This window comes from Sorex fumeus, unplaced genomic scaffold (genome assembly GCF_029834395.1).
Source record: "Sorex fumeus unplaced genomic scaffold, SorFum_2.1 ptg000019l, whole genome shotgun sequence".
NCBI lineage: Eukaryota > Metazoa > Chordata > Mammalia > Eulipotyphla > Soricidae > Sorex > Sorex fumeus.
In genome coordinates this window covers 40,324,934-40,350,184 of record NW_026606076.1, presented here as the reverse complement: position 1 = coordinate 40,350,184, position 25,251 = coordinate 40,324,934, and the positions used below count along the sequence as shown (strand labels likewise).

Genomic DNA, 25,251 nt, shown 5'->3' with positions numbered 1-25,251 from the left:
CTCCCTGGACAATCTCTTCCTTTTTTTTGGTTTTGGGGCCACACTGGGCAGTGCTCGGGGGATCCCTCCTGGCTCTGCTCTTAGGAATTGCTCCCGGGGGGGGGGTCTATTCATAGTGCTGGGGACTGAACCCTGGCCAGCGTCCTGCTCACCGTCCTTTCAGACTTTTTGTGGGCTCCACCCAGCAGTGCTCAAGGGTTGAATCCAGGACCTCCAGCTCAGCAAACATGTCAATATGCAGATGCGCAAACATGGACCCCTTCTGCTCTTGCCCTGAGCGCTGCTTCTTTTGTTTTCTCCTTTGTTTTTTTTCTTTTTGGCTTTTTTGGGTTAACCCAGCGATGCTCAGGGGTTACTCCTGGCTCTGCACTTGGGAATCACTCCTACTCAGGGGACCATATGGGTTGCTGGGAATTGAACCTGGGTTGGCCACATGCAAGGCAAATGCCCTACCTGCTGTGCTATTGCTCCAGCCCCTCCTTTGTTTTTAGTCACATCTGATTTGCCTCATGATGCTCAGGGGTTACTCCTGTCTCTGAACCCAGGAATTATGCCTGGTGGTGCCCGGGTGGGGGTGGAGGGACTATACAGGATGCTGGGGGTCACTGTACTATTGCTAAGGCCTGTTCCCCTTTTTTAATTTTTTTTTAATTAAAAATATTTTTAAAATTGGGGGCTGGAGTGATAGCATAGCAGGTAGGGTGTTTGCTTTGCACGCGGCTGACCCAGGTTCAATTCCCAGCATCCCATTGATCCCTTGAGCACCGCCAGGAATAACTTCTGAGTGCAGAGCCAGGAGTAACCCCTATGCACCGCTGGGTGTGACCCAAAAAAGCAAAAAAAAAAAAAAAATTAAATTGAATCACTGTGAGATGCAGTTATAGTTGCTTACCATTGGGTTTCAGTTACATATTGTTCCAATACCCGTCCCTTTACCAGTGTATATTTCCCACCCCTATGTCCCCAGTTTTCCTCCTGCCTTCTTCTCCACTTGCCCCTCTGTCACTCAACCCCTCCCACTCTGCTGAGCTGTTTCATGCTATAATGTGTGTGAGTGTGTGTGTGTGATCATATCTGCAGGCCACTGCTGGGAGCACTTTGAGAGTGCTGGCTCCTGGGGCAGGAAACCTAAGTGCCACTGGGCCCCAGGTTGCTGTGGCCACAAGCGCCTCCTGCCTTGTGATGAAACTGGGCTCAGAAACCTTTTAAGTAACCTGCCAGCAGCGGCGCTCTGAGGGATGCGCCGGGCAGAGTTTTGCATGGGGGGGCCCTTTCCCCACGGAGGGTGTCTAGTGTGTGGGATCCTGGCGGGTCTGCAGGGGCCCTGTGATAGCCCCCCACAGTCAGCTCACTGTCAGGTTCCGCCCCACACTCACCCGGGGACTGCCTGGCTTACTGGGGTCCCTGCCTATAGAGTGGGGTGTTTGTGGACTCAGCTTCCCTCTATGGGCATAGCGGGTGGGGTGCAGGGAGCCTGGGCAGGAAGTGGACCCTCAGAGGGGAGCTTCACCTGTGGGGCAATGCTGGAGTGACACCCAGCCGCCCCCGCCCCCCAGACCAGAAACTCCCACTTCCTCTGGGTCCACCCACCCTGGAGTCATGCATCCAGGCAGCTCATGGGAACACTGGCGGGGCGCGCTCCCCTTCCCGCCCCACCCCGGCTTCAACTGCCCCTTCTGCCAGCAAGCTGGGAGTGAACAGCTGCGGGGAGGGCAGGCCTGGCCCTGCCAGCAGGGGGCGTTATGGGGGAGGGGCTCGGACACAAGTCAGACGCGGAGACTCGGAGCTGGGCCAGGGCAGCGAGCCCAGCGCGGTTTGTGCTTTACTGGCAGCTGGGGAACAAAAATAAGTAATTATGGGCGGGGCTCGGGGGTCGGGGCTTGGGGGGGGATAGGCAGCCAGTCCTGGGTGGCCCAGCCCAGCTGGGCTGCAGACACTGGCTCTGGTGTAGGGGCGATGGTGGCCGGGCGCCCTCCTAGGGGGCGTGGACCGCTCAGAAGTCCATGGAGCTGTGGGCCAGGTAGTCCTTGCGGCCGATGTTGCTCACTTGCTTGGTCTGCATGGCCTCCAGCTTGGGGCAGTCGGTGATCCGGTGACCCAGGCCGCCGCAGAAGGCACAGCCACGCTCTCCTGGGCACGGGGAGGCGTGGTCAGTGCTCGGCGACCCCCCCCCCCCCCGCTCCCCGCCCACTCCCGCACCCGTTCGCCCCACCCACGTGTCCTTACCTCCGATGTCCAGCATGGACTCGTCGCCGCAGTGCAGCACTTGGAGGACGGGAGGCACCTTCTGCCTGGCCTCCAGCAGGAGCGCTTTGAGGTCCATCAGCACCGACTCATCTGTGGGTGGGGGTGGGGGAGCGGGGGAGCTGCTATCAGGCCCCACCCTGAGCCGGGGGGGTGGGGGCGCAGTGTCCCGGTAGTGGGGGAGTGGGGTAGGGTGGAGGGGGTGTGCCCACTCACCACAGGCCTTGTTGATAAAGGTGGTGGCGATGCCTGTGTTTCCCGAGCGACCCGTGCGGCCGATCCGGTGCACTGCAGCAGGAGAGGGGACCCAGCGTCAGGCCTTTCCGCCCTGGGGGGAGGGGCTGGGGTACCCTCGATTGTTTCCCAGCCCACCGCCCCTTACCGTAGTTCTCGATCTCCTCGGGCATGTCGTAATTGATGACGTGCTGGATGGCCGGGAAGTCCAGGCCCTTGGAGGCGACGTCCGTGGCCACCAGGACATCCTTCTTACCCTCCCGGAAGGCCTCGATGGCCTTGGTACGCTCCTCCTGGTCTAGTGGGGGGGGGAGGGGTGCAGGCAGGTGTGAGGCTGTGAGGGACATCGCGGGGAGGAGTTCTGGTCCACGCGGGGAGGTGAGCGAGCCAGGCCAGCGGGTGCGGATAGCAGCAAGGCATGTGGGGAGTGGGGTCCGCATCCGCACTGACCTTTGCCTCCGTGGATGGCCACGGCCTCCACTCCCTTGAGCAGCAGGTACTCGTGGATGGCGTCCACATCCGCCTTCTTCTCGGCGAAGATGAGCACCTGTTGGGGACCAAGAGCGGGCACAGGGACAGAGGCAGGGGGGATGGGGGGATGGGGGTGGGGGGATATTATCCATGGTGGTGGAAAATGGGCACTGGTGGAGGGATGGGTATCTGATCATTGTATAATCGAAACCCAAGCACAAAAAATTGTAAATCTACAACTGTACCTCATGGTGTTTCACTAATAAAAAAAAAAAAAAAAAGAGCGGGCACAGGGATGAAGGTGCTTGCCTTGCACGAGGCCCACTGCAGGGTTAAATCTCCAGCACCACCAGGGGTTGCTCCTGAGCACTGAGCCAGGAATAGCCCCCAAGCTACACCACTATAGATCCCCCCCGAGCACCACCAGGGGTCGCTCCTGAGCACTGAGCCAGGAAAAGCCCCTGAGCTACACTATGTAGGTTCCCCCAAGCACCACAAGGGGTCGCTCCTGAGTACTGAGCCAGGAATAGCACTCCTGGCTGGGTGGAGTGGTCCAGGAAGGCGCCCTTCTGGACCTAGACGTCCACCCTGCACCTTCAGTCCCTGTGACGCCTGGGCTGGCCTGGGGGATGGTACTCACTGGCGGGGGCGTCTTCTGCAGGCACTCGAGCAGGTATACCATTTTGGCCTCTTCCTTCACGTATTCCACCTCCTGCCGCCACGAAGCCGGGTGAGAGGTGGGGGAGGCCCCTGGGTCAGGCTCACCAGCCACAGCCCCAAGGCGGGGGTGTGGGGTGGGGGGGTGGTATTAGAAAGTGCAGGGTCCCCGCCCTGCACAATGTTATTCCCTACCCGGACTTGGGGCCCCGGGAGGGGTCTCTTCCAAGTCCACTCCCGCAGCTTGGGGGTACCCACCTGGATGACGTCCAGACTGGCAGCACCGGCGCGGCCCACGTTGATGGTGACCGGCTTCACCAGGGCACTCTTGGCAAAGTTCTGGATCTTTTTGGGCATCGTGGCACTGAAGAGCAGGGTTTGCCGCTGGCCCTGGGGCGCAGAGGGTTGGGAGCTGCTGGGGGTGGGGTCGGGGAGGGGGGGGCAGGAGAGGGGCTCCCCGACCCCGGGGGGAGGGGGCGGGAAGGGAGTAGCCACCTTGAAATAGGAGAAGATGGTCCGGATGTCGCCCTCGAAGCCCATGTCGATCATGCGGTCGGCCTCGTCCAGGGCCAGGTAGCGGCAGATGTCCAGGCTGACCATCTTCTTCTGCAGGAGGTCCATGAGGCGCCCCGGGGTGGCCACCATCATGTGCACTCCGCTGTGGACCGAGGCCGGACCCTCAGCTCAGGGTCCCCTGGGCCTCCCGCTCCCAAGGAAGAGACACTGGATGCTGCCGGGAGCCCCCGAGCTCCAGAGCCTGCACTGCCCATGTTCCCCCCCCCCAGGGGGCGCTGTGGTCCACTCCCCGCTTCCTGAAGACCCCTAAGCTGCTCAGACACACCGGCTTGCCTCTGGGGACACCGGTCTGTGCCCCCACTGATGCCCCGGAACCCCCTCTCCTGCTGGGGTTTGTTCTTATTCTGGGGGAAGGGGACCACACCCAGTGGTGCTCAGGGCTGATGTGTGCTCAGGGATCAATAACTTCTGGCGGTGCTCACTCCTATCAGGTGCTGGGATGGAAGCTCGATCGTCCACCTGCAAGGCCAGCGCCCTCCCCACCGCACTCTCTTCTAGCCCCTTCGATTTGTTCTCTTTTTTTGCTTTTGCTTTTTGGGTCATACCCGGCGATGCACAGGGGTTACTCTTGACGGTGCCCGGGGGACCCTCTGGGATGCTGGGAATCGAACCCGGGTCGGCCATGTGCAAGGCAAATGCCCTCCCCAATGTACTATCACTCCTGCCCCCTGTTCTTTTCTTTCTATTCAAGGTTTTGGCTGTTGGAACACACCCTGCCATGCTCAGGGCTTCCTCCTGCCTCTGTGCTCGGAGATCACTCTTGAAGGGGTCCTGGGGGAGGGGGAGGGGTGAGGTCTCTGGGGTGCCCGGGATAGAACCCCGGGGGGGGGGGTGGCGGTAGGGGTACTCACTGTCGGATGGTTTCCATCTGCTCCTTGACCGACATGCCCCCAATGCAGAGCGCGCAGCGCAGGAGCGGGGAGCTGTCTTCCTGCAGCAGGCGGCAGTAATACTCCAGGATCCCATGGGTCTGGCGTGCCAGCTCCCGCTGCAGGGGGGCAGAGGGTCAGCCCCTGAGGTCGGTGGACTGGGGGAGGGGAGGGGGTGTGATGGGGGTGGGGGGGCTCACCGACGGGCAGATGATGAGGCCATAGGGCCCCTCGCGCTTGGAGAAGGGCAGCCTCTTCTCCTGCTCCAGGCAGAACATGATGACGGGCAGCGTGAACACCAGGGTCTTGCCCGAGCCCGTGAAGGCGATGCCGATCATGTCCCGGCCAGAGAGTCTGCGGGCAGCGGAGGCGGTGGGGAGGTGACCTCGAGCCCCGCCCCTGGCCCGCCCCCCTCCCTCTCTCCCTCCTCCCCCCAGGGCCGGGCACTCACATGGTGGGGATGCCCTGGATCTGAATAGGCGTCGGGTGGAGGATGCCTTTCTTCTTCAGGCCCCGCAAGATGGCTGTGGGAAACCCCGCCCCCGTCCAGGCCGGCATGAGGACACTGTCCACCCACCCCCACCTTCCCCTCCATCCCTGGCCCAGGAGAGTTGGTGGGGCAAGCAGGAGGCCTCGAGTTCAATCCCTGGCACTCCCACATGTGCAGGTCAGTACAAAGTGTTGAGCTGTCTGCTGAGCATCCCGAGGGAGGGAAAAGGTGTGACCCCGAGCCCCACAACCAAGGAGATGGGATCATCTCTGTCTGTGCCCCCCACCCCCCCTACTCAAGTGACAACGTAAGCAGAAAAGCGGAAGGACCAAGATGACGGCTATTTTTTAACTGATTGTTTTTGGGGGGTCACACCCGGCGATGCCCAGGGGTTACTCCTGGTGGCGCTCGGGAGACCCTATGGGATGCTGGGAATCAAACCCGGTTGGCCGCGTGCAAGGCAAACGCCCTGCCCGCTGTGCTATCGCTCCAGCCCTTTTACTGAATTTTTATTTTGGGGCCACACCTTGTGGTGCTCTGGGCTCAGGGCTGACTCCTGGCACCATATGTGGTTCCAGGGCTCAAACCTACATCAGGATACTAAAAGCAAGTTCCCTAACTGCTGTACTAGTGGCTCCGCCCCTCTGAGGCCCTATTTTGACTGCTGTAAAGCCTGGCTCTCTGCAGGGCCCCCTGTACCTGCGGGAAACTTCATTTCCTTGAAGCTCTTGATGGGGGGCGGGATCCCGTCCCCCTCCACCAGGATGTGGTACTTCTTCCGGACCCTCTCGTGCCGCTCCTCAGACATGCTCAGTACATACCGGGGCGGGGTCCAACTGCGGGCAGGAGCGGGGAAGAGTCAAGAGAAGCCTGGCCCCGGAACTCTGGGGGAATCCCGCAATATTCTTTATTTTTTTGCTTTTTGGCTCACACCCAGTGATGCACAGGGATTACTCCTGGCTCTGTATTCAGGAACTACTCTTGGCGGTGCTCAGGGGACCATATGGGATGCTGGGAATCGAAACCGGGTCGGCCGCGTGCAAGGCAAACACACTACCCGCTGTGCTATCACTTCAGCCCCTCTTTTTTTTTTTCTTAGTTTCTGAGCTCACAAGATCATGCAGTGCCAGGGATGGACTGTGGGCCTCCCGCATGCAAAGTTCACATCCAGCCCTTTATACTGTCCCTTCCGCGGCCCCCCTCCAGCCAGGATCCCCCCTCGCCCCCCGCCAACCCCCACTTATACACAAGCTGCAGCTGTGTACCTGGTTTTGATGGGGTCATCGTAGGTGATTCCCTTTGCCATCTCCTTCACAGACATCAAGGCTGGAAGCGGAGACACGTGAGGCTCAGGGCTGATTCCTGCCCAGGCCCATGAAGACAGACCCCGCTGGTAAGCGTGTGTGGATCCACTTCCTCCCTGACCAAGGTCCTACCTCGGCCCTCGGCCACACTTTCCAGAATCTTCTCTTCTTCCTTCAGCTGCTTCTCCTTGGCAGACTCCTTGCGGGCTGAGAAAACGTGAAGGCATAGTAAAAGAGGTAAAGCACTTGCCTTGCATACAGCTGACCCTGGTTTGATTCCTGACACCACATATGACATGACTCCCAGGACAACTGTCAAGGTTCGTTTCTGAGCACAGGGCCAGTACTAAAAGCTTCGAAAGACCGCTGGGTGTGGCCCAGCACCAACCCCATCCCTTCCCCCTCAAAAAGGGAAAAATGGGGCGGGAAAGAGATTTAGCACCCCTTTAATAATATACACTGTACGATCCAGGATGATGTGAGTATATGATTACAGGAACTGGATTGTGTGCAAACCACACAACCAAGAGTGGGCACTTCCCCAAAGCAGGACAACCTCATGAATGAGCCCGGACATCACAACAATGACAAAAAGAAGGGAAGTGGGGGGGCTGGGGAAACTTAATAGTATAAACACCAAAGCAAGGGGCGGAGCTTGGTCCACCTCCCGTGCCCCGCCCTGCCTCTAAACCACGCCCCAATAGATATCCCCGCCCCTAAACCCTAAGTCACGCCCCCAAGCAGATGCCCGGACACTAAACCAGTCTAACAGATACCCCGCCCTGCCTCCAAACCACGCCCCAGATGCCCCGCCCCTGCCTCAAACCACGCCCCAAACAGATAGCCCCCGCCCGACTCTAAGCCGTGCCCCCGAAGCTGCCCCGCCCAACTTGCACTGTCGTGCCCACCTTCCGCCTTCTCCTTGAGGTGCTGGTGCTGATCCAGGAGGCTGACGTTGGACTGGGGACCCAGCGGGATGTCATCCTCATCCCCCCGTGGCTCGCTGCCGCTGTCCTGCTGCTCCTCTTCCGCCGCTCCCTTGCGCCGTCGCTGAAGCAGCTTCTGGAGCTGAAGTTCCAGCAGGGACCCTCAGAGCCAGTTCCGCGATGGGCGGCCTCGGAGCCCGGGGGTCGGCTCGGGGCGCGAGGCTGGAGTTCCGTTCCAGTCCCTTGCACTAGGTTTCCCAGTCCCACGTTTGCCTGGGTCTCGCGCCATCCCGTCTCAACTCACCGCGACACCTCTTCCCCACCCCCAGTCCCCCAACCCGCGGGCCCTCCGAGCTGGGGGGTCTCACCAGCAGCTGCCGGCGCTGTCGCAACGGCACGTAGGGCACGTAGTCTTCGTCGTCCTCATCCTCCGCCTCCGAACGGCTTTCTGCGCCAGTCGCCTCATCGGTGCGAGCCCGCTGCGGACACACACGAATCAGGCCCGGTCCCGCCCCCTCAGCCTCAAACAGCCACCCGCCGCCCGCGCGGACCCCCAGCCTCGCTCCCACCTTGCGTTCGGGTTCCGACTCCTCCATTCTTTGCCCGCACGCATGCGCGCCGCGGCTAAAGCCCGCCTCCCTTGAAGGGCGAACCAATCGGAGGCGAGGAAGTCGACGTCGGCGCCTAGCAACTACCTCCACTGGCTGCCGGGTCGCGCCGAGGGTCAAACTTCTTGAGCGCCAGGTAAAGCATTATGGGACGCGGGAAAACTTGGGAGTCGATGCTGAAAGCTTGTGCCCAGAGGGGTGGAAGTGGAGAGATGATCCCAGAGAGGCATCCGCCGGGTGTCCAACGCTCATCCGGAGCGTGAAGACACCGTGCATGCCCAACCGGCGGTCTGTGTGCCCCCTCGGCTGGCGACAATCCGGGGACAGGACCACTAGGAACCCACGGAGGTTTCTGTCCCGGAGCGATGCGTTGGCTGGTGGAATAAAGGGGCCCACGCTCACGGCCACCTTACTAGTGTCTATGAGTGTTCCGGATGGTGACAGTCTGTTTGGATGAGTATCGTTTGACGTGGGGCGGCGCCGGGGATCTAACCCACCCGCCTCACACACCTGCTCCCCTCCACGGAGCCTCATAGCCTTCCCTCCCGGTCCTGCCGTGCTCAGGCTTGTCCGTGATCATGCAACCCCTGTGCGGCAAGTGACAAAGCTCAGTGGCTTCTGTCCTGCGAAGCAGGAGACCCCTGGATCGGAGCTTGCGGGGAGGCGGTGTGTGGACCTCAGAGCCAGGAGTATGGGCGTGACGGTTCTCTGCAAATGGAGGCATTCGGAGCCGTACCAAGAACTGAGCCTTAAAAGGATGGGCTAGACCCCAGAATTTTATTATTTTGGGGAGATGTCAACCCCAACAGTGCTCAGGGTCCACATTCCTGGCGGTGCTAGGGACCAAATCTGGAGCCTCCACGTGTAAATCACGTGTTCCAGCCCCAGGAGTGGTCTTGTTCCTGGGGATTTTTTTTTGTGATCAGTAATTTGGGGGCATTGAGGCCACACCTGGCAGTACTCAGGGCTTACTCTTGGATCTGTACTTAGGAATCACTCCTGGTGGCTCTTGAGGGACTCTTCATGAGAAGTTGGGGCTCGATCCTGGGCTAAGAAAGGCATGTATCTTAGCCCTGTACCATCTCTCTAGCTCCTGATCCATTTTTTAAAATTTGACTTTTGGGCCACAGCAGGCAGTGTTCAGGGCAGTCTCCCAATGATGCTCAGGGAGGACTCCTGGCTGAGTGCTGAGGGGAAGCACCTGATATTAGCAGCTGAATGCAGGGCATCAGATACAATGCTCACCACAGAGCCACATTCCTGAACGTTTGTGGGTTTTTTGTTTGGGGCCACACTTGGCAGTGCTCAGGGTTAACTCCTGCCTCTACACTCGGGGGTCACTCCTGGCAAGCTCTGGGGGCCATATGGGGTGCTGGGGATCTAACCAACGTTGACACCAGCTTTGTGGCAAGCTCCTAAAACTCCTGTATTGTTTCTTTGGCCTTTGTTTTGGCCCCATCATTTTTCACGCTGCCCCTCTCCCCAAATACTTTTTTTGTTTCTTAGCTTTTTTTGGGTCACACCCAGCAGCACTCAGGATTTACTCCTGGCTCTGCATTCAGGGATCACTCCTGGTGGGCTCAGGGGACCATACAGGATGTCCGGGATCAAACCCAGGTCTTCTGTGTGCAGGCAAGTGCTCTAGCTGCAATACTGTGTCTCCAGCCTTATTTTGGGGCCACACCCAGTGGTGCTCAAGGCTAACTCCTGGTGAGGCTCAGGGGACCATAGGGGGTGCTGGAGATTGAATCTGAGTCAGCTATGTGCCTGGGGAGTTCCCTCCCAGCTTCAGCTCCTTGGCTGGTTTTATTTGGATTCTTTTGGTTTGGGGGCCCACATCTGGCAGTGCTCAGGATTTACTCCTGGCTTTATGAGGAATTTCCAGCAAATCTCTAGGAGTCAAATCAGGTGTGGAGGGCAGAGGGGAGAGAAGGGAGAGCCTTGGACTTGGTTTCCAGGTGGGCTCATCTCCATCCAGCTCCCTCCTTCACCAGTGCTCAGTCTCTTCCCGGGACCAGCTCCTGGGCTCCCAGACCCCTCCTACCCACAGCTGCTGCCACCAGGTCCAGTCACCATGGTTGACAGGGCCCTAAAGATGCAGCTCTCCCTCACTGGGGTGAGGGCAGCTGGGCTTAATTAGCCCTGGTGGGCCAGACAACAAAGTTGGCCAGGAAGCTGCCTTCCCAGGGCCTCAGTCTCCCTCATCTGCAAAATGGGCCTATGTACTCTGCCCAGTACAGCGAGGACTAACCCAAAACTTGGGCTCCAGGGCCTGAACCCAGGGACCTGTAGTGAGTTCAATGACTAAAGTAGGACACCCCACCCTCCCACCTCCAAACTTTTTTTTTTTTTTGATTCTGGGCCAGACCTGGTGATGCTCAGGGCTCAGAAATTACTCCTGGTGGGCTTGGGGGAACCCTATGGGGATGTATGGGGATACTGGGGATCCAACCCGACTCCAGTGCGTGCAAGGCAAGCGCCTTTCCCGCTGCGCTATGTATGGCTCTGGCCCAGGACACCCCAGCTTCTGAGGAGCTTCCCCGGCCCCCCCCCCAACCACCAACACACACACAGCTGCTGTGTCCAAATGTTGCTTTATCTTTCGGCAAGAAAGATCTTCACAGTATCAAAAGAATGGAAAAATAATCCCCCCCCAACAAACAAACGAACAAAAAAACACCCCCGAACACAAAGAATGGGGGAGGGGGCAGCAGTACCGTCGCCCCCCGGCCCCGCCAGCCCAGCACCCCCCTGGCTCGGCGTTCGAGGCTGCCGGCGGCGTAGCACCAGGAAAACGGCTCTGTGGATGCGGAGGGCCACCCCCGCCTCCCCCGCCGCTTGCAGCCGCGTCTCAGCTTTGGGTTGGTCCGACGGCGGCGGCGGCGGGAAGGTCGGGGCCGCGGGCTGGGAAGGAGGGGCACCGTCGACCGTCAGCTCCAGTCGGGGTCCCGGGGCCACCCGAAGCTGCTGGACCCGGTGGAGGAGGCTGAGATAAATGGAAGGGCAGGACCACGTGGTGAGGGACAGGGCTCCCCTGTACCGTGGGCCTCCCGGGATGGGGTAGGGGTGAGTAGGGGAGTGGCCTGCTGTCAGAGGCTGAGGGTTCCTGCCGGGGATCCTAGGAACAGCAGACCCTTCTGCTACAGCCCAGACCCCCACTCCTGCCAGTCCCATTCTTGGTTGTTGGTTTTGTTTCCCGGCCACAAGGGCAGTGCTCAGGGGTCACTCCTGGCAGTGCTCAGGACCGATGGGGTGCCAGGGATGTGACCCAACTGGCCACGTGCAAGTCAAGCGTCCTCCCACTATACGATCTCTCTGACTCCTAATCCTGGTTATAGGTAAAGGTAAAGGTAAAGGCCCTCCCGTTGTTCATCGATTTGCTCGAGCGGGCCCAGTAACGTCTCCATTGGAGACTTTGTTGTTACTGAGTTTGGCATATCGAATATGTCACGGGGAGCTTGCCAGGCTCTGCCGTGCGGGTTATATATATGTGTATATATGTATAACCCAGTGATGTTCAGGGGTTCCTCCTGGCTCTGCGCTCATTAATGACTCCTGGCAGTGCTCGGGGGACCCTATGGGATGCGGGGAATCGAACCTGGGTCGGCCATGTGCAAGAACTACGCCCTCCCACTGGACTATGGCTCTGGGCCCCCAATCTTGTTCTTGGGGCACATACCATCGAGAGAGGTGGTGGGGGAGGGGGCCGGAGTTCTCCCAGAGGGTGGGCTTCAGTCCCCTTGGCTTCGCAAATCCAATGGGGGGGAAGGGGGGTTGTCCGGACACTCTATGATTTTGTCCAGATGGAGAAGCGAGTGTGCATGTGTGTGTGTGGGGGGCAAGTGGATCCCCCATTCCTGTAAGAACTCCTGGAAGGTGCACACCCTAGCCTGGGATAGGACCAGGGCGCCTAGCCAGCCCCGGCCCTGCATCCTGAAGTTGGGGGATGGGGCTGCAGAAAATCCTGACCTGGACCCCGAGCTTCTTCCTCAGCCATCCTCAGCTACCTAAGCTGCCTGGCAGCTGGGAGCGGTGCAGAGACTGAGAGTGGGAGAAAAATGGGGGATCCATGATCCATGTTCCCCTGGAAGCACCTCCCCCAGGCCCAAAGGACCCCCAAAGCTGGGGTTCCCCTGAGCCTCAAAGTATAGCGCCATCCCTGAAGCTTTCTGGAAGCAGCTGACGGTGGGGGAATGCGAGGGACCGCAGAGGAGAGGAGAGGCAGGGGGAACGTGGGGAGCGGGGTACCCAGAGTGCAGGGGGCATCTCCGTACCTCACTGAGCCGTGCTAGGAGGAGTTTTCTTGAGGCTGAAGTTGGTCCAGTTCACCGCCACCTTCTGCCGAATTTGCTTGGCAGAATCCAAACAGAACCTGGGGTTGGGGGGGCGGGGTGGGGGAGAGAGAGGAGAGTGAGTCTGGGGCGGGGGGAGTGTTCCCTCGTGCCTCCCGCCTGGGCCCCCACTCCAGTTCCAGACCCACGTGTCCTGGTCACATAAGGGCCTGCATGGGCTCTGCATGATCGTCTCTGGGGGTTGGGGGAACCGTGCAGGCTGGGCCCCCACCTGTCTAGTGGCTGGGGACCCTGCAGTGCCTGGGTGGGCCAAGGCCTCATCTGAGCTGGGCAGTGAGCCGGCCCACTGGGCCAACTTCCGGCCCGGCCCTTTGCTCTGTTTCCATTTTCTTTCTTTCTCTCTCTCTTTTTTTTTTTGCTTTTTGGGTCACACCCAGCAATGCACAGGGGTTACTCCTGGCTCTGCACTCAGGAGTTACTCCTGGCGGTGCTCAGGGAACCATATGGGATGCTGGGAATTGAACCCGGGTCAGCCGTGTGCAAGGCAAATGCCCTACCCACTGTGCTATCTCTCCAGCCCCTCCCCCCCCTTTTTTAAAAAGGTTTTGGACTGCACGCGGTGATGCTCAGGGCTGACTCTTGGCTCTGTGCTCAGGAATTGCTCCTAGTGAGCTTGGGAGACCCTATGGGATGTCGAGAATCGAACCCAGGTCAGCTGTGTGCAAGGCAAACACCCTCCCTGCTGGACCAGCACCCCAGCCCCACAACTGTAAATATTTTTTCCAGTCTGGGCTCTAGTCCAGGGTATAAGACATGCCAGGTAAGTGCCTGGTGCCCAGCTCCCTCTTATTCCAGTTTTTTTGACTGGGCTCAGGGCTAACTCCTGGTTCCGTGCTCAAGAACTACTCAAGTTGAGCTCAGGGGAAACTGGGATATCGGGGATCGAACTTGGGTCAGTGTGTGCAAGGTAAAAGCCTTCCCTGCTGTACCATCACTTCCGTCCGTCCTGGCTTCTCTCTAGCTTCCTTCCTAGTCAACGTCTGCATCCAATGAGAATGGAAATTAAATTATTATTTTTTGGTGGGGGGCGTGGAGGGGGTTTTGGCCACACCCAGGGTACTCAGTGGCTACTCCTTAGCAGTGCTCAGGGAGCTCTATGGGGTAATGGTGATTCAACCCCAGGTTCACCATATGTAGGGCAGGGGAGGCACCAGAACCTCTGGCCTCTCTTTGCCCTGGTGTGGTGTTTCTTTTCATCCTCAAATCTCTGCACCAATGATGTGTTGGCATGAAGACCCTTTTTCATGTGAAATTTAACTTTTTTTTTTAATTTTGTGCCCACAGTTGGCGGTGCTCAGGGACCATACAGGATGGCAGGGATGGAACCCAGGTCAGTCACATGCATGGCACAGCACGCACCCTCCTGGCCATCCTACCACTCTGACCTTCCCTCATTCACTCTAGACCAGGGGCACAAATTGCTCTCACAAAATGAGCTGGGGGCTGGAGTGATAGCATAGCGGGTAAGGCGTTTGCCTTGCATGCGATCGACCTGGGTTCGATTCCCAGTATCCCATATGGTCCCCTGAGCACTGCCAGAAGTAATTCCTGAGTGCAGAGCCAGGAGTAACCCCTGAGCATCCATCCCCAGGTGTGACCTAAAAAGAAAAACAAAAACCAAAAAACAAAAAACCTGGGGTTGGAAGATAGTATAGTGGGAGTAATTCCTAAGCTCAAGCCAGGGGTAAATCCTGGGCATCACTGGGTGTGGTCACAAAGCAAATGAAAAAAACAAACAAAACAACACAAAAATCCCAGAGGGGTTGGAGCTATAGTACAGTGGCTAGGTTGTGTGCCTTCCACATGGGTGAGCTGGGTTCGATCCCCAACCTGGCTTCCCATATGGTACCCAAGCACCACCAGGAATAATTCCTGAGAGCAGAGTCAGGGGTAATCTCTGAGCATCGCTGGACTGAACCCCCCCCCCCAAAAAAAAAAGAGAAAAAGAAAAAAAAAAAGAAGAAAAAAAACAAAACAAAACAGATCTGGTGACATTTGGGCCCACATCTAGTGTTTGCCTGACCTTGGTACTGCCTGGTCCCCTGAAATCACGACACATACGCAGCAATTTGCATCCTCAGGGCCCTGTGCTCATCGGTGAGGTCTGGGGGCCCCTGTGGGGTGCCGGGGATGGAACCCCGGGGTGGCGGCATTGCAAGCGCCCTCCCAGCTGTGCTATTCCCTCTGGGGGCCCAGACCCTCCCACCCCTCGGGTCCTACCTTTTGAAGTACTCCACCTCACGGTCCGTCTCGTCCATGTCCACCCCCTCCGTGTCCTTGGGCAAGAAGACGTCATCTAGGAAGACACAGCCGGCGGTGGGGGGGGCCTCAGCGCCTGGGGCCAGGCCACCCGCGGCCGGCGCGCTCCGAGGTCCCTTCTCCGAGAAACTCACCCAAGGAGGCGGCCGACTTCTCCTTGTTGCGGCTCCGACGGCTGCGGGCCTTGACCTGTGGCAGGCTCTGGGGTCTGGCGGGGCCCGGGGCCGGGGGGCACTCGGGCTCCGGGGGTGGCCAGCTCCGCCAGGAGTTTCGCTTCTCCTTGTCCGCTTTGGGGCTGCCGGCCCAGCCAGGCCCCGGCCGGCCACCCCGGCCGCCTTCCCCGCCCTCGGCGACACAGCCGCCTGCTCTGGGGGGCTCTGGTGACTTGCCGGGCAGCTTGGGGCTGGGGGGCTGGCCCTTGGCACTGGGGGTGTCGAGGCTGGCGGGGGGCCGGGGGGCCGAGCCGGCCTCAGTCTTCTTGGCCTGGCTGTTCTGTCTCTTGCCCTTGCGGGCCTTCCCGCCTGCGGCTGCAGGCTCCGGCAGCTCCGGCTTGGTGCTCGGTTCCTCGGGGCCCGGGTGGCCGGGCTTTGGGCTCTTGACCCAGATCACCCGGGACAGGCTGGGCACGGTGCTGAGTCTTCTCACCAGCCCGTTCTCGGGCAGCATCCCGGGCGGGGGGACCCGCAGGTCGGCCCACGGGGGTGGCGCCGGGGACGGGGCGCCGGGCGGGGAGCCCAGGGTCAGCGGGGACAGGTCCAGGTTGATGTCCGGCCGCTCCTCGGGGGAGCTGTTGAGGTTGCACGGGGCCAGGCCGGGGGCCTCAGCGGGCCCCTCCTTGGCAAAGCCGTTCCTGTCCAGGGTGAAGCTGGCCCGGAGGGAGCCGCTGACCGCGCCCTTGATCTCCTGCAGGTGGTTGCTCAGGAAGCTGCTGACCCGGTCCAGCTCGCGCTCTGGCCACTCCAGGAGCTGCTCGGGGGCCGCTGGCGGCTCGCGGCTTGCAGACAAAGTTGGGGGCCCGGGCCTGAGGGCATCGGCTGCCAGCTGGGCCTTCTCCTTCTCCTGCCAATACAAGGTGGGGGGTGTCAGTGGCAGCCTGGCAATGCCCGGCACATGCGGGGGTGTGTGTGTGTGTGTTGTGTGTTGATGGCGCCCTGGGCACACGCGGGTGTGTGTGTGTGTGTGTGTGTGTGTGTGTGTGTGTGTGTGTGTGTTGATGGTGCCCCGAGGAAGCAAGCATAGTGCTCAGATCCCAGAGTACTCAGGGAGGGCATATTGGAGGAAGCAGATCTCCCAGTGCAAGGAAGCAGGGCTGGGAGTCTCCTGGCGAGGGTCCGGGCATATTCCGGAGGTGGGGATATCAGAGAACACACCTGGAGGGAATGTGAGCATTCAGCAGTTAAGGCAGAAGCTGAGTTCTTTTTTTGGGGGTTGGGGGGGGGGGTGGGAGAAGAGCCCCACGTAATGCTCATGGAGGCCCCACTGTGTGGCTTAGTGGTTGGGCCTGGGCTACGGTGGTGGGGAGCAAGCCCCCCCCACGCCCGCCATCCCTCCTGGTGCTGGGGATGGAGCTCAGGACCTCTCGTGTGCCCCTGCCACCCCAACCAGCACTGCTTTGGACACTGGCGGTGCTCAGGGGTGCTGGGAATTGAACCTAGGTTGGCTGTGTGCAAGGCAAACGCCCTACCCGCTGTGCTATTGCTCCAGCCCCGCCAAAGGCTTTTTCAATGGACTTATATGGGGGTGCAGGTGGCGGGTGGGTTTGGGTGCGGGGGGCGGTGGGACCTGGCTCTCTACGCAGGAGCAACCCCAGGGTTGAGACCAAGTCCCTGGCTGCAGGACTATTTTTTGGAGCCCCGTCTTGATTTTGGGGGCACCTGGCTCTGTGCTCAGGGAACCCTCCTGGCGGGGCTCGGGGGAGCATGTGGGGTTGCAGGGATCGAACCTGGGTCAGTCCTGCATGCCAGGCAAATGCATCACCCAATACACCATCCCTCCGGTCTGGGTTTTTTTTTTGGGGTAGTTGTTTCGGGGTCAGGCCTGTTTGAGCTCAGGATGAGCCGGGTGAGCTGTGTGTAGTGCAAGGCAAGCCGGCTCTCAGGCCCTGCTCCTGAAGACTTTTTCTCTGCTAGTTTTGGGGCCTCACCAGGCAGTGCTCAGGGCTTCCTCCTGGCAGTACTGAGAGGACGATATGTGGTGCTGGGGACTGAACCCAGGTTTCCTCATGCAAGGTAAACACCCTAACACTATACACTGGCTCCTGCCCTGAAAGCCCCTCCCCCCCCAAAAAAACATAATACAAAAAAAGCCCCCAAAAATAACTTGGTTTTGTTTTGTCTGGGGCCACACCCAGAAATGCTCAGGGCTCTGCTTGGGGGACCTTATGGGGTGCCTGGATGGAACCTGGGTCAGCAGCATCAAGGGAAATGCTGGCTTGCTCTAGTATCACTCCAGCTCCCCTGTGAAAGTGTTTTAAAGACCGAGAGGAAGTGAAGGGGGCACAGATGCAGATCTCTGCCAGGGGGCAGGGAGTGTGTGTGTGTGTGTGTGTGTGTGTGTGTGTGTGTGTGATGTGCATGCACTGAGCCCCAGAACCAACACTGACCACCTCTCCCGCAGGATGTAGTCCCCAGAAACCCCAGCATCCTCTGCATCCTCTCACCCCTCTGCCTGCTGCTACCCTTCCCCCCATTTCACAGATGGGGCCACTGAGGCTGAGGTGATGAGATTTGCCCAAGGTCATACGGCGAGAGGCTCAGCCAGCTTTCATCCCCGCAAGTCCCAGGCCCCCTGAGGCCCCTGGCACCAAGCAAGTGTATGTTTTCCCCCTGGGTGCGGCCCCTGCGGGAATGGCGGGGCCCTGACAGCTGCAGGAGACGTGAGCAGCAGGAAAGGAAGGGGGATTTTTGGGGATGAGGCCAGCGGGCATCAGTGTGACGTGGGGAGGATGGCAAAGGGGGTGCTTCCTCATGACCGTGCTGCAGGTGGGGGTGCCACCTACTCCCCCACCCCGTTTCCCTTCCTCCCAGAGAGAAGGTGAGTGATATCTACCACCTCCCTTCGTGGGGTGGGGGGGTCCAGCATGGGGTGGACTGACCCCAGGTGGGGAGGCTGGAGAGAGAAGGGCGGTGGGAAACTTGTGTGGGTCAGCGAGTGAGGGAGGGGCTGGGAGGACTAGCAGAAGGCTGTAAAGGTGGGGTACTGTGTTTGTTGGGGGGGACGGGGTGGGGCCAGGGGCCAGTGACAGGACGGTCGGTCCAGCCCCCACCTTGGAGGGACTCGGGTGCGAAAGTGGCAGACTGGGGTAGGCCCTTGGCCCGGGTTGGGCTGGAGGGAGGTGTAGGTGAGGGCGCCGGGACTCTGGGGCATGGGAACCACAGGCTGCCCACTTACGGTGTGAGGCCAGCTGGGAAGTGAGTCGCACCTTTGTCCTAGGGCTTGGGGGGGGAGGGGGCCTATACTCAACCCCCCCTCCCCCCATGGAACAAGTGTTGCTCTCCAGTGCGCCGGGGCCGTCCACCCGCCCAGCACGGGTGCTGTCTCCCGGGGGTGGGGGTGGGCGGCTCCCGGGTCGGGAAGCACGCAGTGTGGACGCAGCTGGGATGGGCAGGCAGGTGGGGAGGTAACGAGCCGGCAGGGGACACCATGGCAAGCCCTGGGGCTCTCCCGGAGGCAGGGCTGCCCAGGAATAACACCTGGGGCGCACTCAGGCAGCCCCCCCCGGGAGTCAAGTTGCCCCCCCTCCCCCGTCCCTCCTCCCTTGGCAGAATCCCCCACATCGCCGGTGAGCACCTGGAAGCCGCCTCTGACCTTCAGCTCTGTCCTGCCCACAAACCCCGAGAGTTGCCCACCTGGGCTGGCATCCCTGCATCACTATATGAGCAACTGGGGGTTCAGTTCCGAGCACAATTCTTAACACCCCTCCCCACTTGGGTCAAAGTCCCCCTTTTTTTGGTCACATGCACTCAGGAATTACTCCTGGCGGTACTGGGGGGACTCTATGGGATCCTGGGAATCAAACCCGGGTTGGCTACATACAAGGCAAACGCCCTACCTGCTGTGCTATCGCTCCCGTCCCTACCTGCATTCTTTTTTTTTTCTTTTTGGGTCTCACCGGGAAATGCTCAGGGATTACTCCTGGCTCATGCACACAGAAATGACTCCTGGCGGTGCTCGGGGGACCATATAGGATGCTGGGAATCGAACCCAGGTCGGCCACATGCAAGGCAAACGCCCTACCCGCTGTGCTATCACTCCAGCCCCAGGGTCAAAGCCCTTGCCCATGGCTTTCCCTGACCCCCCCCTTTGGGGGGGGAAGCGGTACCCCACAGCCCAGCCCCAGCCATTCAGCGGCAGTGCACCTGGGCAGGACACGGGGTTCCAGCTGGGGGACCTCCACTGACCCACCACAGTCCCCCTTTGGCCCCCCCAATGCCAGAAGTATCTGTAGAACAAATAAACGATTGGCACATGCCCACAGCTGGCCTCATCATCGACCCTCTGATCGTAGGCCACCCCATCCCACTTCCTGACCCTCCACCCCACCCCCAACTCATTGGGACCTTCCTGGAGCAGAGGAGAGGCCAAGGCTTGGGCCACCAGCACAGGTTTTCGACCCTGGAGTTGCTGGGAGGAGCAAGTGCACGTGCGTGCATGCATGCATGCATGCGTGTATGCATGTGTGTGCGTGTGTGTCTGCACACCGCTGCCCCCCCACCCCCACACACACCTTCTTTTTCAGCTTGTGCCGGGCGCGCTTGGCGGCCCTGGCGCTGTTGGGGGCTTTGGGCGCCGTGCTGTTGATGAACTCCAGCAGCTCGTCCACATCGCGGTGGTCTACGGCGGGTTCCCCAGGGACCCCACCCAGGGCGCCCCCTGGCACGGGTGGCTCCTCCTTCCGCCGGGTCAGGCGCGAGCGCAGCTTCTCTCGGATCTCGGTGTAGTTCCGGCTCGTCGGGGCGGCGGGTGGCTGGGGAAGGGCGAGGGGCTGGCGTTAGACCCGGGGCACCCCCCCTCCCAGGCCCGGAGCACCCCACCCGCTGGCACCAGAGGCGGTGGGGGCCCCCCTCCGGCCAGGCCCTGAGCCCAGGCGGGGCGGCGGAGGGTGCGTGGGTGGTGCGAGGGGTGTGGTGGTGATGGTAGGGGGGGTCGCGTGGGGAGCGGGGTAAGGGGGTAGGGGTCGAGCGGGCCGTGGGAGCTCACGCCCGGGGCCTTCGTCCTTTGAAGCTGTATGACCTTGGGCAGGTCCCAGAGTCGTGGTGAGCCCTGTGGATTTGATTGACTTTTACTTGGCCACTGCTAAGAGCAGGCTGGGAACCCCCAAGCCCCCAGGGGACTTCGTCCCTTCTCCTCGCCTCCTCGCCTACGCTACCCTGGCCCCCTTCCTCTTCGCTCTGGTTTCTTTCTTTTTTTGGGGGGGTCACACCCCGGCGTTGCTCAGGGGGGTCACTCCTGGCCGGTGCTCGGGGGGACCCTCGTGGGGTGCCGGGGATGGAACCCGGGTCGGCCGCGTGCAAGGCAGACGCCCTACCCGCTGTGCTAACGCTCCGGCCCCTCCTCTTCACCTTCTGAGCCTTTTGAACCGCTTCCTCCCCCTGGCCAGACACCACCGGCTGGCTCTCTCCCACCGGGGGCCCGAGCTCGGCCTTCATCACGCACAAGCCTCCACTTCTCTGCGATTACACACATTCTGATGAGGCATCAGAATCAGAGCTTTCCTCTCTGCCACTTCCTGGCCTTTGGCCTAAGGAGAAAAAGGTCCATCTTCAGAGAAACTGCGAGCAGAGCGCCGCGAGCACGAAAGAGAGAGAGAGATGCAGCCCCGGCGCTCGCTCGGGGCCTCGAGGGGGTCCCGGGGGTCCGGGGAGGAGCGGGCGGAGGCCGCACGCACGCACACACGCACGCAGGCAAGGCAGGCAGGCGGGGTGGGACGGGGGCGCGGCCGCGCGGGGCCCAGTGTGCCCATTGGCCATTGGCCGGAGCCGGGGGCGGGGCTCCGTGTGGACAGGGCGCGCCCCCGCCGCCCTCGGGGCCTTCTCTCTCCCTGCACCCCCAACCCCGCCCTCCAGGCCCCCAGTCTTTTCCGGCAGGGAGGGTGGGGGGGCCCCCGCGAAGACGCACTCACCGCATTGTGGCCGAAGAACTCACAGTAGCAACAGTCACAGAACTTGCCGTCGCGCTGGTGCGTGGAGGATGAGGTGCAGGAGCTGAGCTCGGAGCTGCTGTCTTCCTCCTCGCCCAGGCCCTCATCGGCCTCGCAGGGCTGGGGCAGCTGGCAGGCCAGGCCACTGTGAGCGCACTTGTGGCCCCTGCATCCAGGTTCCCTGAGGATTGCGGGGGGGGGGGGGGGGAATGGAGGGGAGAAGATGAAGAAAGATGAGCACCCCCCCCAAAGGCAGTTGGGGCCCCCCAGCACAGTAGGCCAGGACTTCCGTCTTGCAGGGTCTCCACCTGCCACCCCTGTCCCCTCCCGGAAGAAGCGTCCACCTTCCACCTGTCTGCGGACAGCAGATCTCAAGGGCAGGGATCACATCACTTCCTCTCGGGAGGCCTGGGGTGCAGCCCACAGTAGGTGCCTGTGCAGGCCTTTGTGGCTGATGGCTCCCTGGAACGCCCTCTCGCTGGACTCTCACAGAGATGGCAGTGCCAGGGGCCGGCCCATAAGGCTTCTGCCTCTGGTCTCTAACCAATGGGAGGCACACCGTTGCCCCTCCCAGTTAGGTACTTTGTTCTGTTTTGGGGCCATGCCTCCCAACGCTCAGGGCTGACTCCTGGTGGTGCTCCGGGGACCCTGTGGGGTGCAGGGATCGAACCGGGGTCAGCTGCTTGCAAGGCCAGGCTCTTTCCCGCTGTACTATCGCTCAGCCCCTCTCAAACTATTTCAATAATTTCCAATGAGGGTTTAGCCCAGGGCAGGGGCAAAACAGGTCTGAGTTTGCTTCGCTAGCAAACAGGCAATGTCCTCTTGAGACAAGAGGTGGGACCCCGGATAAGGCTGTGGACAGGGGGCTTCTGGAGTGAGCCCTGGCGGTGTGCAGGGTACGATCTGCCATGCCAGGGATATGAGTCGGGGGTCACCCACACAGCCTCATGTGCCTTAGCACCCCTCAGTCTGTCTCTGCAGCCCTGAATCCATTTTTTAAATGTGGGATGAGAATTTTTCTTAACTAACAAAAGCCAAAAGTCCAACCTTTTGCTGAGCCTTAGTTTTTTCCTCTCCATTTTGAAGGATCTATTCCAAGGAGAAAATTCCAAATAGGAAGTTCACTTTAAGCCTTTTTTTGGGAAAGCAGCATTTGGTTTGGCAGTGCTCAGGAGGAACACTGGGCAGATAACGTGCACTGCTACTAAGCCAGGCCAAGACTTCCTTCTTTCTTTTCTTCTTTTTTTAAATTTTTATTAGTGAAACACCATGAGGTACAGTTGTAGACTTACAAACTTTCATGCTTGGGTTTCAGTTATACAATGATCGAGTACCCATCCCTCCACCAGCAATGATCCCAGTAACCCTCCCACCCACCCCCACCCCACCTCTGTGGCAGGGCATTCTTCTTTCTTTCCTTCTTTCTTTTTTTGTTGTATGGGGACATACTGGGTGGTGCTCAGGGCTCACTCCTGGTAGGGCTTGAGGGGACCATATGGGATGACAGGGATCGAACCCAGGCCAGCCAAATCCAGACAAGCAAGCTCCCTGCTGTATTCTCTGATAGTACAGAGACATCTTTCTACTTTTTTCCCCCTTGTTTTTGGGCCACACCCAGCAGTGCTCAGGGGTTACTCTGGGCTCTGCACTCAGGAATCTCTCCTGCTGGTGCTCAGTGGACCCCATGGGATACCAGGGACTGAACCTGGGTCAGCCATGTGCAAGGCAAACACCTTACCTTCTGTACTATTGCTCTGGTCACCCTCTCTCTCTCTCTTTTTTGAGCACATCTGATGGTGCTCCAGTCCTACTCCTGGCTCTGTGCTCATGCGGTACCAGGGAGCGAACCTGGATCTTCTGCATGCAAGGTAAACACCCCACTATCTATCTCTCTGGTCCCCAAGGAATCTAGCTTTCATTTTCCTTTTTTTTTTTGAAGGGAGGGAGAGGGGGTGGGGCGCATACCTGGCAATGCTCAGGGCTTACTTCTGGCTCTGCACTGAGGGATCAAGCCTGGTGGCGTCTGGTGGATCCATTTGTGGTACAAGGGATTAATTTACATAGGCCACATGCAAGGCCACTGCCCTGCTAGCTGGGCTGTCTCTCCAGTCTCCAAGATATCACCCTTTAGAGACGTGATGATGTCATATGTTTTGGAATGACCCAGGCTGGCAGCTGGAGAAAGGTCAAGTGAATGTTCGAGAACATTCTCTGGTTTTTCAAGCTGAGTGGTCAGAAGTCCAGCGCCTGAGAATGCTAAGGGCAAGCAGTGCTGGGAAACCATGCAGGCAACTACTCACCAACACCTCCTGGGAGAAACTTCAACAATGGTTGTAACAGGGAGGTGGAGGTAGAATTTTATTATTATTATTTTTGACTTACACCCGGGAATGCTCAGGGCCCAGTCCTGGCTCTGCCCGCAGGAATCAGTCTTGGTGGTGCTCAGGGGACCATATGGATGCCAGGGATTAAACCCGGTTGGTCGCATGCAAGGTGAATGCTGAACTATCGCTCTAGCCCTTTATTTTATTTTGGAAGTGGGGTTTGGGCCACACCTGGAAGTACCGAGGGCTTCCTCCCAGCTCTACAGTCAGGTATCACACTCAGGGGACCCTACGGGATCCCAGGGATTGAACCCGGGTTGGTTACATGCAAGGCAAACGTGCTATATTCAAGATACATCCCTGAATCATAGACTATTTTAGGGCCATGGCCATAGTGCTCAGGGCTCACTCCTGGCTCTGCCTCCTTCCAAAGCCTTCTTCCAAAATGCTTTGGAATTTTATTTTGTGTTGTATTTGTAGGATACACTCAGGGCTATTCCGAACTCTGTGCTTAGGGGTCATCCCTGGCAGTACGTGGGAGAACCCTGTGTGTGTGTATGCCAGGGATTGAACTGGGTTCTGCTACTTTCGAGGCAATCCCTGTTCTACCTCTCTGCCCCCTTGGAAATATTTATTCTTGTTTTGGGCCTGATCACTCCTGGCGGGGCTTGAGGGGAGACCATATGGGGTGTGGGAACTGAACCTGGGTTGGGTGTCGCGCCTTACTTGATGGACTTTCTCTCAACCCTCCCCCGCTTAGGAGAATTTTATTTTTTTGGTTTTTGGGTCATACCCGGCGATGCTCAGGGGTTTTTCCTGGCTCTGCACTCAGGACTTACTCCTGGCAGGCTTGGGGGGAGACCATGTGGAATGACAGGGATCGAACCCAGGTCAGCTGCATGCAAGGCAGATGCCTTATCTGCTGTCCTATAGCTCTGGCCCCACTTGGGAGAATTTTAACTGAGTTTTTAATTTTAACAGAACCTCACACATGCTAAGAAACAAGTCCACTAGAGCATGTATAAACAGAGACCTCATTAAAATTTTTTTTTGGGGGGTGGGTGGGAAGCCACTCCCTGCTCAGTGCTACGGACCCCATGATGTAGGGGATTAAACCTGGGCCTCCAGCCCCCTGAGCTATCTATCTTCCCCATGTCTAATTATGTTATTTATACACAGAACCCTCAGGGAAAAAGCTCACTTTTTTTTTTTGGGCATTTTGGGTCACACCTGGTGATGCACAGGGGTTGCTCCTGGCTCTGCACTCAGGAATTACTTGCTCCTGGCGGTAGCACAGGGGACCATATGGGATGCTGGGAATCGAACCTGGGTTGGCTGTGTGCAAGGCAAACGCTCTACCTGCTGTGCTATCACTCCAGCCCCCGAGAGCTTCACTTTTTACATTTTTTTTTTTTTGTGGGGGGAGGAGGGAGTGGTCATGGTGATGCTCAGAGCTGACTCCTAGCTCTGCACTCAGGAATTACACCAGGTGGTACTTAGCGGTCCCTATGGGATGCCAAGAAGTCAGCCAGGGTCAGCCACATGCACGGCAAACACCCTCCTGCTGTACTATCGCTCCAGCCCACCTTTGACTTTTCTCTTTTTTTCTTTTTTGAGGGGTGAGGGTGCCTCCCAAGTGGTTACTTAAGAGGGTTGAGAGGGGTTCCACCAGTGATTCTCGGGAGCACATGATGTAGCTTGGGCCCTGCAGTGGTGGAGACACCTGGGCCCCCCTCGACCCTGCTGGAGGCCTCCAGGGCTACACCTGGAGATGCTGGCTGGGGGGCGGGGCAGGGCA

The 25,251-nt window shown here is 59.3% G+C and overlaps 2 protein-coding genes across 3 annotated transcripts in view; both read right to left on the bottom strand.

Annotated features, from left to right (window-relative positions):
- Positions 1-1,780: 1,780 nt before the first annotated feature.
- DDX41 (DEAD-box helicase 41) lies at positions 1,781-8,445 on the bottom strand. The gene is made up of 17 exons (XM_056112919.1): positions 8,341-8,445; positions 8,140-8,250; positions 7,754-7,913; positions 6,978-7,052; positions 6,807-6,867; positions 6,241-6,377; positions 5,503-5,575; positions 5,252-5,405; positions 5,034-5,170; positions 4,102-4,264; positions 3,865-3,996; positions 3,590-3,661; positions 2,929-3,025; positions 2,627-2,776; positions 2,461-2,532; positions 2,227-2,337; positions 1,781-2,130 (listed from the first exon to the last, which is right to left on the bottom strand). Exons 1-17 carry the CDS (start codon positions 8,365-8,367, stop codon positions 1,994-1,996), a joined length of 1,869 nt encoding a protein of 622 aa, XP_055968894.1. The 5' UTR covers positions 8,368-8,445; the 3' UTR covers positions 1,781-1,993.
- A 2,511-nt stretch (positions 8,446-10,956) lies between these two features.
- FAM193B (family with sequence similarity 193 member B) overlaps positions 10,957-25,251 on the bottom strand; it is a 30,393-nt gene continuing 16,098 nt past the window's right edge. The window contains exons 1-7 of one of the 2 annotated variants that reach the window (XM_056112831.1): positions 21,112-21,249; positions 20,552-20,730; positions 19,717-19,956; positions 15,125-16,049; positions 14,952-15,027; positions 12,654-12,751; positions 10,957-11,362 (exon numbers count right to left, since the gene is read on the bottom strand). In XM_056112831.1, coding sequence (XP_055968806.1) covers positions 12,655-12,751; positions 14,952-15,027; positions 15,125-16,049; positions 19,717-19,956; positions 20,552-20,638 — 1,425 coding nt within the window. In that variant the 5' untranslated portion in view covers positions 20,639-20,730; positions 21,112-21,249 and the 3' untranslated portion in view covers positions 10,957-11,362; position 12,654. Of the gene's footprint in view, positions 11,363-12,653; positions 12,752-14,951; positions 15,028-15,124; positions 16,050-19,716; positions 19,957-20,551; positions 20,731-21,111; positions 21,311-25,251 lie in introns of those variants that run through there. The other variant, XM_056112830.1, reaches the window with a different exon arrangement.